The sequence below is a fragment of the Penaeus vannamei genome, chromosome 1 (assembly GCF_042767895.1).
Source record: "Penaeus vannamei isolate JL-2024 chromosome 1, ASM4276789v1, whole genome shotgun sequence".
NCBI classification, from domain to species: domain Eukaryota; kingdom Metazoa; phylum Arthropoda; class Malacostraca; order Decapoda; family Penaeidae; genus Penaeus; species Penaeus vannamei.
Genome location: NC_091549.1, coordinates 35,280,829 through 35,293,328, shown reverse-complemented (window position 1 = coordinate 35,293,328; position 12,500 = coordinate 35,280,829). Strand labels below are relative to the sequence as shown.

General features: G+C 42.9%; 1 protein-coding gene across 1 annotated transcript in view; it reads left to right on the top strand.

Annotated features, from left to right (window-relative positions):
- Window positions 1-12,500, top strand: part of LOC113807255 (uncharacterized) — a 19,754-nt gene that overhangs the window by 4,259 nt on the left and 2,995 nt on the right. The window contains exons 6-8 of the mRNA XM_070121780.1: window positions 10,734-10,847; window positions 12,171-12,314; window positions 12,424-12,500. The exon at window positions 12,424-12,500 is cut by the window's right edge and continues 25 nt beyond it. Coding sequence (XP_069977881.1) covers window positions 10,734-10,847; window positions 12,171-12,314; window positions 12,424-12,500 — 335 coding nt within the window. The remainder of the gene's footprint in view (window positions 1-10,733; window positions 10,848-12,170; window positions 12,315-12,423) is intronic.

Here is a 12,500-nt window from a genome sequence, read left to right as displayed (position 1 = left end):
TTCGAGGGATGGTTACCCGAGAATTGAAGTTCTTTTTCGAGGGATGGTTACCCGAGAAGTGAAGTTCTTTTTCGAGGGATGGTTACCCAAGAAGTGGGGGGGTTTTCGAGGGATGGTTACCCGAGAAGTGAAGTTTTTTTTCGAGGGATGGTTACCCGAGAAGTGAAGTTCTTTTTCGAGGGATGGTTACCCGAGAAGTGTTGTTTTTTTTCGAGGGATGGTTACCCGAGAAGTGAAGTTCTTTTTCGAGGGATGGTTACCCGAGAAGTGAAGTTCTTTTTCGAGGGATGGTTACCCGAGAAGTGAAGTTCTTTTTCGAGGGATGGTTACCCGAGAAGTGAAGTTCTTTTTCGAGGGATGGTTACCCGAGAAGTAAAGTTCTTTTTCGAGGGATGGTTACCCGAGAAGTGTTGTTTTTTTTCGAGGGATGGTTACCCGAGAAGTGAAGTTTTTTTTTTCGAGGGATGGTTACCCGAGAATTGAAGTTTTTTTTCGAGGGATGGTTACCCGAGAAGTGAAGTTCTTTTTCGAGGGATGGTTACCCGAGAAGTGCTTTTTTTTCGAGGGATGGTTACCCGAGAAGTGAAGTTCTTTTTCGAGGGATGGTTACCCGAGAAGTGAAGTTCTTTTTCGAGGGATGGTTACCCGAGAAGTGCTTTTTTTTCGAGGGATGGTTACCCGAGAAGTGAAGTTCTTTTTCGAGGGATGGTTACCCGAGAAGTGAAGTTCTTTTTCGAGGGATGGTTACCCGAGAAGTGAAGTTCTTTTTCGAGGGATGGTTACCCGAGAAGTGAAGTTCTTTTTCGAGGGATGGTTACCTGAGAAGTGAAGTTTTTTTCGAGGGATGGTTACCCGAGAAGTGAAGTTTTTTTCAAGGGATGGTTACCCGAGAAGTGTTGTTTTTTTTCGAGGGATGGTTACCCGAGAAGTGAAGTTTTTTTCGAGGGATGCTTACCCGAGAAGTGAAGTTTTTTTTCGAGGGATGGTTACCCGAAAAGTGAAGTTCTTTTTTCGAGGGATGGTTACCCGAGAAGTGTTTTTTTCGAGGGATGGTTACCCGAGAAGTGAAGTTTTTTTTCGAGGGATGGTTACCCGAGAAGTGAATTTTTTTTCGAGGGATGGTTACCCGAGAAGTGAAGTTTTTTTTCGAGGGATGGTTACCCGAGAAGTGAAGTTTTTTTTCGAGGGATGGTTACCCGAGAAGTGAAGTTCTTTTTCGAGGGATGGTTACCCGAGAAGTGAAGTTTTTTTCGAGGGATGGTTACCCGAGAAGTGAAGGTTTTTTTTTTCGAGGGATGGTTACCCGAGAAGTGAAGTTCTTTTTCGAGGGATGGTTACCCGAGAAGTTAATTTTTTTCGAGGGATGGTTACCCGAGAAGTGAAGTTTTTTTTCGAGGGATGGTTACCCGAGAAGTGAAGTTTTTTTCGAGGGATGGTTACCCGAGAAGTGTTTTTTTTTCGAGGGATGGTTACCCGAGAAGTGACGTTTTTTTCGAGGGATGGTTACCCGAGAAGTGAAGGTTTTTTTTTCGAGGGATGGTTACCCGAGAAGTGAAGTTCTTTTTCGAGGGATGGTTACCCGAGAAGTGTTTTTTTTCCGAGGGATGGTTACCCGAGAATTGAAGTTTTTTTTCGAGGGATGGTTACCCGTGGTGTTTTTTTTCGAGGGATGGTTACCCGAGAAGTGTTGTTTTTTCGAGGGATGGTTACCCGTGGTGTTTTTTTTCGAGGGATGGTTACCCGAGAAGTGTTGTTTTTTTCGAGGGATGGTTAACCGAGAAGTGTTTTTTTTTTCGAGGGATGGTTACCCGAGAAGTGAAGTTTTTTTCGAGGGATGGTTACCCGAGAAGTGAAGTTTTTTTTCAAGGGATGGTTACCCGAGAAATGAAGTTTTTTTTCGAGGGATGGTTATCCGAGAAGTGAAGTTTTTTTTCGAGGGATGGTTACCCAAGAAGTGGGGGGGTTTTCGGGGGATGGTTACCCGAGAAGTGAAGTTTTTTTTCGAGGGATGGTTACCCAAGAAGTGGGGGGGTTTTCGAGGGATGGTTACCCGAGAAGTGAAGTTCTTTTTCGAGGGATGGTTACCCAAGAAGTGAAGTGTTTTTTCGAGGGATGGTTACCCAAGAAGTGAAGTGTTTTTTCGAGGGATGGTTACCCGAGAAGTGAAGTTTTTTTTCGAGGGATGGTTACCCGAGAAGTGAAGTTCTTTTTCGAGGGATGGTTACCCGAGAAGTGAAGTTTTTTTCGAGGGATGGTTACCCGAGAAGTGAAGTTTTTTTTCAAGGGATGGTTACCCGAGAAGTGAAGTTCTTTTTCGAGGGATGGTTACCCGAGAAGTGAAGTTTTTTTCGAGGGATGGTTACCCGAGAAGTGAAGTTTTTTTTCAAGGGATGGTTACCCGAGAAGTGAAGTTCTTTTTCGAGGGATGGTTACCCGAGAAGTGAAGTTTTTTTCGAGGGATGGTTACCCGAAAAGTGAAGTTTTTTTCGAGGGATGGTTACCCGAGAAGTAAAGTTTTTTTTCAAGGGATGGTTACCCGAGAAGTGAAGTATTTTTCGAGGGATGGTTACCCGAGAAGTGAAGTTCTTTTTCGAGGGATGGTTACCCGAGAAGTGAAGTTTTTTTCGAGGGATGGTTACCCAAGAAGTGAAGTATTTTTCGAGGGATGGTTACCCGAGAAGTGGGGTTTTTTTCGAGGGATGGTTACCCGAGAAGTGAAGTTTTTTTTCGAGGGATGGTTACCCAAGAAGTGGGGGGGTTTTCGAGGGATGGTTACCCGAGAAGTGAAGTTTTTTTTCGAGGGATGGTTACCCAAGAAGTGGGGGGGTTTTCGAGGGATGGTTACCCGAGAAGTGGGTTTTTTTTCGAGGGATGGTTACCCAAGAAGTGAAGTGTTTTTTCGAGGGATGGTTACCCAAGAAGTGAAGTGTTTTTTCGAGGGATGGTTACCCAAGAAGTGAAGTGTTTTTTCGAGGGATGGTTACCCGAGAAGTGAAGTTTTTTTTCGAGGGATGGTTACCCGAGAAGTGAAGTGTTTTTTCGAGGGATGGTTACCCAAGAAGTGAAGTGTTTTTTCGAGGGATGGTTACCCGAGAAGTGAAGTTTTTTTTTCGAGGGATGGTTACCCGAGAAGTGAAGTGTTTTTTCGAGGGATGGTTACCCAAGAAGTGAAGTTTTTTTCGAGGGATGGTTACCCGAGAAGTGAAGTTTTTTTTCAAGGGATGGTTACCCGAGAAGTGAAGTTCTTTTTCGAGGGATGGTTACCCGAGAAGTGAAGTTTTTTTCGAGGGATGGTTACCCGAGAAGTGAAGTTTTTTTTCAAGGGATGGTTACCCGAGAAGTGAAGTTCTTTTTCGAGGGATGGTTACCCGAGAAGTGAAGTTTTTTTCGAGGGATGGTTACCCGAGAAGTGAAGTTTTTTTCGAGGGATGGTTACCCGAGAAGTGAAGTTTTTTTTTCAAGGGATGGTTACCCGAGAAGTGAAGTATTTTTCGAGGGATGGTTACCCGAGAAGTGAAGTTCTTTTTCGAGGGATGGTTACCCGAGAAGTGAAGTTTTTTTCGAGGGATGGTTACCCGAGAAGTGAAGTTTTTTTCAAGGGATGGTTACCCGAGAAGTGTTGTTTTTTTTCGAGGGATGGTTACCCGAGAAGTGAAGTTTTTTTCGAGGGATGGTTACCCGAGAAGTGAAGTTTTTTTTCGAGGGATGGTTACCCGAAAAGTGAAGTTCTTTTTTCGAGGGATGGTTACCCGAGAAGTGTTTTTTTCGAGGGATGGTTACCCGAGAAGTGAAGTTTTTTTTCGAGGGATGGTTACCCGAGAAGTGAATTTTTTTTCGAGGGATGGTTACCCGAGAAGTGAAGTTTTTTTTCGAGGGATGGTTACCCGAGAAGTGAAGTTTTTTTTCGAGGGATGGTTACCCGAGAAGTGAAGTTCTTTTTCGAGGGATGGTTACCCGAGAAGTGAAGTTTTTTTTCGAGGGATGGTTACCCGAGAAGTCAATTTTTTTCGAGGGATGGTTACCCGAGAAGTGAAGTTTTTTTTCGAGGGATGGTTACCCGAGAAGTGAAGTTTTTTTCGAGGGATGGTTACCCGAGAAGTGTTTTTTTTTCGAGGGATGGTTACCCGAGAAGTGACGTTTTTTTCGAGGGATGGTTACCCGAGAAGTGAAGGTTTTTTTTTCGAGGGATGGTTACCCGAGAAGTGAAGTTCTTTTTCGAGGGATGGTTACCCGAGAAGTGTTTTTTTTCCGAGGGATGGTTACCCGAGAATTGAAGTTTTTTTTCGAGGGATGGTTACCCGTGGTGTTTTTTTTCGAGGGATGGTTACCCGAGAAGTGTTGTTTTTTCGAGGGATGGTTACCCGTGGTGTTTTTTTTCGAGGGATGGTTACCCGAGAAGTGTTGTTTTTTTCGAGGGATGGTTAACCGAGAAGTGTTTTTTTTTTCGAGGGATGGTTACCCGAGAAGTGAAGTTTTTTTCGAGGGATGGTTACCCGAGAAGTGAAGTTTTTTTTCAAGGGATGGTTACCCGAGAAATGAAGTTTTTTTTCGAGGGATGGTTATCCGAGAAGTGAAGTTTTTTTTCGAGGGATGGTTACCCGAGAAATGAAGTTTTTTTCGAGGGATGGTTACCCGAGAAGTGAAGTTTTTTTTCGAGGGATGGTTACCCGAGAAGTGGGTTTTTTTCGAGGGATGGTTACCCGAGAAGTGAAGTTTTTTTCGAGGGATTGTTACCCGAGAAGTGAAGTTTTTTTTCGAGGGATGGTTACCCGAGAAGTGTTTTTTTCGAGGGATGGTTACCCAAGAAGTGAAGTTTTTTCGAGGGATGGTTACCCGAGAAGTGTTTTTTTTTTGAGGGATGGTTACCCGAGAAGTGAAGTTTTTTTCGAGGGATGGTTACCCGAGAAATGAAGTTTTTTTCAAGGGATGGTTACCCGAGAAATGAAGTTTTTTTTCGAGGGATGGTTACCCGAGAAGTGAAGTTTTTTTTCGAGGGATGGTTACCCGAGAAGTGAAGTTTTTTTTCGAGGGATGGTTACCCGAGAAGTGAAGTTTTTTTCGAGGGATGGTTACCCGAGAAGTGTTTTTTTTTTCGAGGGATGGTTACCCGAGAAGTGACGTTTTTTTCGAGGGATGGTTACCCGAGAAGTGAAGGTTTTTTTTTCGAGGGATGGTTACCCGAGAAGTGAAGTTCTTTTTCGAGGGATGGTTACCCGAGAATTGTTTTTTTTCCGAGGGATGGTTACCCGAGAATTGAAGTTTTTTTTCGAGGGATGGTTACCCGTGGTGTTTTTTTTCGAGGGATGGTTACCCGAGAAGTGTTGTTTTTTCGAGGGATGGTTACCCGTGGTGTTTTTTTTCGAGGGATGGTTACCCGAGAAGTGTTGTTTTTTTCGAGGGATGGTTAACCGAGAAGTGTTTTTTTTTTTTCGAGGGATGGTTACCCGAGAAGTGAAGTTTTTTTCGAGGGATGGTTACCCGAGAAGTGAAGTTTTTTTTCGAGGGATGGTTACCCGAGAAATGAAGTTTTTTTCGAGGGATGGTTAACCGAGAAGTGTTTTTTTTTTCGAGGGATGGTTACCCGAGAAGTGAAGTTTTTTTTCGAGGGATGGTTACCCGAGAAGTGAAGTTTTTTTTCAAGGGATGGTTACCCGAGAAATGAAGTTTTTTTTCGAGGGATGGTTATCCGAGAAGTGAAGTTTTTTTTCGAGGGATGGTTACCCGAGAAGTGAAGTTTTTTTTCGAGGGATGGTTACCCGAGAAGTGGGTTTTTTTCGAGGGATGGTTACCCGAGAAGTGAAGTTTTTTTTCGAGGGATTGTTACCCGAGAAGTGAAGTTTTTTTTCGAGGGATGGTTACCCGAGAAGTGTTTTTTTCGAGGGATGGTTACCCAAGAAGTGAAGTTTTTTCGAGGGATGGTTACCCGAGAAGTGTTTTTTTTTCGAGGGATGGTTACCCGAGAAGTGTTTTTTTTCGAGGGATGGTTACCCGAGAAGTGAAGTTTTTTTCGAGGGATGGTTACCCGAGAAGTGAAGTTTTTTTCGAGGGATGGTTACCCGAGAAGTGTTTTATTTTTCGAGGGATGGTTAACCGAGAAGTGTTTTTTTCGAGGGATGGTTACCCGAGAAGTGTTTTTTTTCGAGGGATGGTTACCCGAGAAGTGAAGTTTTTTTCGAGGGATGGTTACCCGAGAAGTGTTTTTTTTCGAGGGATGGTTACCCGAGAAGTGCTTTTTTTTCGAGGGATGGTTACCCGAGAAATGTTTTTTTCGAGGGATGGTTAACCCGAGGTGGTTTTTTTCGAGGGATGGTTACCCGAGAAGTGAAGTTTTTTTTCGAGGGATGGTTACCCGAGAAGTGAAGTTTTTTTTCGAGGGATGGTTACCCGAGAAGTGAAGTTTTTTTTCGAGGGATGGTTACCCGAGAAGTGAAGTTTTTTTTCGAGGGATGGTTACCCGAGAAGTGAAGTTCTTTTTCGAGGGATGGTTACCCGAGAAGTGTTTTTTTCGAGGGATGGTTACCCGAGAAGTGAAGTATTTTTTCGAGGGATGGTTACCCGAGAAGTGTTTTTTTTTTTCGAGGGATGGTTACCTGAGAATGAATTTTTTTTTCTAGGGATGGTTACCCGAGAAATGAATTTTTTTTTTCGAGAGATGGTTACCCGAGAAATGAAGCTTTTTTTCGAGGGATGGTTACCCAAGAAGTGAAGTTTTTTTTCGAGGGATGGTTACCCGAGAAGTGTTTTTTTTTTCGAGGGATGGTTACCCGAGAAGTGAAGTTTTTTTTTTCGAGAGATGGTTACCCGAGAAATGAATTTTTTTTTCGAGAGATGGTTACCCGAGAAATGAAGCTTTTTTTCGAGGGATGGTTACCCGAGAAGTGAAGTTTTTTTTCGAGGGATGGTTACCTGAGAAGTGAAGTTTTTTTCGAGGGATGGTTACCCGAGAAGTGGGGTTTTTTTTCGAGGGATGGTTACCCGAGAAGTGAAGGTTTTTACGAGGGATGGTTACCCGAGAAATGTTTTTTTCTCGAGGGATGGTTACCCGAGAAGTGTTTTATTTTTCGAGGGATGGTTACCCGAGAAGTGTTTTTTTTTTCGAGGGATGGTTACCCGAGAAGTGAAGTTTTTTTTCGAGGAATGGTTACCCGAGAAGTGAAGTTTTTTTCGAAGGATGGTTACCCGAGAAGTGAAGTTTTTTTTTTTTCGAGGGATGGTTACCCGAGAAGTGAAGGTTTTTCTCGAGGGATGGTTACCCGAGAAGTGAAGTTTTTTTCGAGGGATGGTTACCCGAGAAGTGGGGTTTTTTTCGAGGGATGGTTACCCGAGAAGTTAATTTTTTTTCGAGGGATGGTTACCCGAGAAGTTAATTTTTTTTCGAGGGATGGTTACCCGAGAAGTGAAGTTTTTTTTCGAGGGATGGTTACCCGAGAAGTGAAGTTTTTTTCAAGGGATGGTTACCCGAGAAGTGTTTTTTTTTCGAGGGATGGTTACCCGAGAAGTGAAGTTTTTTTTCGAGGAATGGTTACCCGAGAAGTGAAGTTTTTTTTTTCGAGGGATGGTTACCCGAGAAGTGAAGTTTTTTTTTCGAGGGATGGTTACCCGAGAAGTGAAGTTTTTTTTCGAGGGATGGTTACCCGAGAAGTGTTTTTTTCGAGGGATGGTTACCCGAGAAGTGGGTTTTTTTCGAGGGATGGTTACCCGAGAAGTGAAGATTTTTTCGAGGGATGGTTACCCGAGGTGTTTTTTTTTCGAGAGATGGTTACCCAAGAAGTGAAGTTTTTTTTCGAGGGATGGTTACCCGAGAAGTGAATTTTTTTCGAGGGATGGTTACCCGAGAAGTGAATTTTTTTCGAGGGATGGTTACCCGAGAAGTGAAGTTCTTTTTCGAGGGATGGTTACCCGAGAAGTGAAGTTTTTTTTTCGAGGGATGGTTACCCGAGAAGTGAAGTTTTTTTTCGAGGGATGGTTACCCGAGAAGTGAAGTTTTTTTTCGAGGGATGGTTACCCGAGAAGTGTTTTTTTTTCGAGGGATGGTTACCCGAGAAGTGAAGTTTTTTTCGAGGGATGGTTACCCGAGAAGTGAAGTTTTTTTCGAGGGATTGTTACCCGAGAAGTGAATTTTTTTTTCGAGGGATTGTTACCCGAGAAGTGAAGGTTTTTTTTCGAGGGATTGTTACCCGAGAAATGAAGTTCTTTTTCGAGGGATGGTTACCCGAGAAGTGAAGTTTTTTTCGAGGGATGGTTACCCGAGAAATGAAGTTCTTTTTCGAGGGATGGTTACCCGAGAAGTGAAGTTTTTTTTCGAGGGATGGTTACCCGAGAAGTGAAGTTTTTTTCGAGGGATGGTTACCCGAGAAGTGAAGTTTTTTTCGAGGGATGGTTACCCGAGAAGTGTTTTTTTTTCGAGGGATGGTTACCCGAGAAGTGAAGTTTTTTTTCGAGGGATTGTTACCCGAGAAGTGAATTTTTTTTTCGAGGGATTGTTACCCGAGAAGTGAAGGTTTTTTTTCGAGGGATTGTTACCCGAGAAATGAAGTTCTTTTTCGAGGGATGGTTACCCGAGAAGTGAAGTTTTTTTCGAGGGATGGTTACCCGAGAAATGAAGTTCTTTTTCGAGGGATGGTTACCCGAGAAGTGAAGTTTTTTTTCGAGGGATGGTTACCCGAGAAGTGAAGTTTTTTTCGAGGGATGGTTACCCGAGAAGTGAAGTTTTTTTCGAGGGATGGTTACCCGAGAAGTGTTTTTTTTTCGAGGGATGGTTACCCGAGAAATGAAGTTTTTTTCGAGGGATGGTTACCCGAGAAGTGTTTTTTTCTTCGAGGGAAGGTTACCCGAGAAGTGAAGTTTTTTTTCGAGGGATGGTTACCCGAGAAGTGCTTTTTTTTCGAGGGATGGTTACCCGAGAAGTGTTTTTTTTTTTTTTCGAGGGATTGTTACCCGAGAAGTGAAGTTTTTTTCGAGGGATGGTTACCCGAGAAGTGAAGGTTTTTTTTCGAGGGATTGTTACCCGAGAAGTGAAGGTTTTTTTCGAGGGATGGTTACCCGAGAAGTGAAGTTTTTTTCGAGGGATGGTTACCCGAGAAGTGAAGTTTTTTTTCGAGGGATGGTTACCCGAGAAGTGAAGTTCTTTTTCGAGGGATGGTTACCCGAGAAGTGAAGTTTTTTTTTCGAGGGATGGTTACCCGAGAAGTGAAGTTTTTTTCGAGGGATGGTTACCCGAGAAGTGAAGTTTTTTTTCGAGGGATGGTTATCCGAGAAGTGAAGTTCTTTTTCGAGGGATGGTTACCCGAGAAGTGAAGTTTTTTTCGAGGGATGGTTACCCGAGAAGTGAAGTTTTTTTTCGAGGGATGGTTACCCGAGAAGTGAAGTTTTTTTCGAGGGATGGTTACCCGAGAAGTGAAGTTTTTTTCGAGGGATGGTTACCCGAGAAGTGAAGTTCCTTTTCGAGGGATGGTTACCCGAGAAGTGAAGTTTTTTTTTCGAGGGATGGTTACCCGAGAAGTGAAGTTTTTTTTCGAGGGATGGTTACCCGAGAAGTGAAGTTTTTTTTTCGAGGGATGGTTACCCGAGAAGTGAAGTTCTTTTTCGAGGGATGGTTACCCGAGAAGTGTTTTTTTTCGAGGGATGGTTACCCGAGAAGTGAAGTTTTTTTTGAGGGATGGTTACCCGAGAAGTGGTTACCCGAGAAGTGAAGTTTTTTTTCGAGGGATGGTTACCCGAGAAGTGAAGTTTTTTTTCGAGGGATGGTTACCCGAGAAGTGAAGTTCTTTTTCGAGGAATGGTTACCCGAGAAGTGAAGTTTTTTTTGAGGGATGGTTACCCGAGAAGTGGTTACCCGAGAAGTGAAGTTTTTTTTCGAGGGATGGTTACCCGAGAAGTGAAGTTTTTTTTTCGAGGGATGGTTACCCGAGAAGTGAAGTTCTTTTTCGAGGAATGGTTACCCGAGAAGTGAAGTTTTTTTTGAGGGATGGTTACCCGAGAAGTGGTTACCCGAGAAGTGAAGTTTTTTTTCGAGGGATGGTTACCCGAGAAGTGAAGTTTTTTTTTCGAGGGATGGTTACCCGAGAAGTGAAGTTCTTTTTCGAGGAATGGTTACCCGAGAAGTGAAGTTTTTTTTCGAGGGATGGTTACCCGAGAAGTGAAGTTTTTTTTGAGGGATGGTTACCCGAGAAGTGGTTACCCGAGAAGTGAAGTTTTTTTTCGAGGGATGGTTACCCGAGAAGTGAAGTTTTTTTCGAGGGATGGTTGCCCGAGAAGTGAAGTTTTTTTCGAGGGATGGTTGCCCGAGAAGTGAAGTTTTTTTCGAGGGATGGTTACCCGAGAAGTGAAGTTTTTTTCGAGGGATGGTTGCCCGAGAAGTGAAGTTTTTTTCGAGGGATGGTTGCCCGAGAAGTGAAGTTTTTTTCGAGGGATGGTTACCCGAGAAATGAAGGTTTTTTTCGAGGGATGGTTTCCCGAGAAGTGAAGTTTTTTTCGAGGGATTGTTACCCGAGAAGTGAAGTTTTTGTTGTTTTTTATTTTGATTTTGATTTTCGAGGGATGATTGCCTGTGAAGTGGTGTTTTTTGTTGTTTTCTTTTTATTTTGATTATCGAGGAATTGCCTCTTTATTACACTATTATCATTCTCTTTTGTGATAATGGTACAAACAAGATGATAAAAATGAGAGATATGCAGATTTGTTAATCATTCTCGGAAGGATGGCGATGGTAACGGACTCCTCGCTCCCCTCAGCCGATCCAGGACCTGAGGGCCGTGACGGAGGAGATGGCGCGCTCGCCCTGGTCGGAAATGTCGCAGGAGATTCTCGCCAACACGGCCACGCAAGACGACTGGCGGTATATGAACGTAAGGCTCTTTGTTATACAGGATCGGTGAATGAACGGCTCTCTTGGTGAACGCAGGAAGGGCTCTTTGGTGCACGGAAGGTAATGGCAAATGGAATGTTCTCTGGTGGTTGCAGAATTCTTTAGTGAAGGGAGGGTTTTTGGTGGAAGTTTGGTTAAAGTTTCTCTTGTGAAAAAAAATGGTTCTGACGACATATTAACCTAAACCTCTTTGTTGAACAGAAATCCCTGGTTAGTGCAAAGCCCTTTGATCGGCGTCGAGGCTCAGGCGATGTATGGATGCGTCTCTTAGGTGAACAAAAAGTTCTTTGGTGAACGAAGAGCTCTGGCGATACACGAAGATCTATATACTTACATAGACGAGCGTGTGGCTATTGGGTAGTAACAGCGAATATTAGGGATAGTGACTGTGGCGTGGAAAGTGACGGTGAATGACATGCTTTTTATATACTATCATATATTGAAAAGTGTTTGTTCAATGTCAGTGCCACCTTTCTACTTCCAAACCTCCTTTTGTTGCGCGAGTAAATAAATATGTAAAGTAAATAAATGATTCTAAACAATATATATGAACAAATGTGCAAATAGGTATGATGTGGATATTCAGTGAATGTCTTAGTAATAATATACCTATGATTATCAAGACCTCATACGTAAATTATTTGAACTCCACTGAAAAATATATATATAAAATACTCAATTTGGCATATCCGCAATTATATGAACTCCACTGAAACACACACACACACACACACACACACACACACACACACACACACACACACACACACACACACACACACATATATATATATATATATATATATATATATATATATATATATATATATATATATATATATATATATATATATATATATATATAATATTGCTGTGAACGCTGTTTGCGCATCGTAATGTGCATGTTTTTTGGCGGGAAAAAGAGGCGCGAAGGAGAGGGCGTCGAGGGGAGGCGGATTGAGACAGACGCATGCGCGGATGTTGCGCTGAAGAAACCATTTTTCAGCGCACGTGAAGACCGTCACGCCCGAGCTAGCCTCATGCCACCTTCCTAGTGCAGTCTTGCGTCGGCTACGTAGATGAGTGTTGTGTTTTAGTTATCAACAGCAGAAAGACGGACATTGGAAGTGCTAGTGACCAGCACTGCCTTTGACTCTCGTAGTGGCGCCGTGGTGTATAGGGTGGAATAAAAGGAAAATAGTGCCACGCTGTTGCAAGGAGGATTTGCAACAATATATTTATATAAAATCCTCAGTTGTGTTTTCTCTTTGTTATTTCACCTACACCCTTTCTTGTATTCCAGGTGAGTGACCACCTACACGATAGCACCTCCTTCGTGATCGAGAACCCCCACATGACCTTGCAACTGCAGACCCTCAACATTGCAACACAGTCCCACGTGACCCGACCCGCCGACCCGCATTATTATGAACCTCAAACCGCTTTTGTAAGTCAACAGAAAAGAAAAGAAAAAAATCCTTAATAAGAATGACAATTTGATTTTCTTTAATGGAATCTTTCATTATATTAAGATAAAAAATATGATTTGTTTTTAGGAGATTGCGGCCAAGATGAAGAGCCAGGAAGAAATTAAGGAGGAACTGGAGCCTTTAGGAGTGCTGTTCAACAGGCC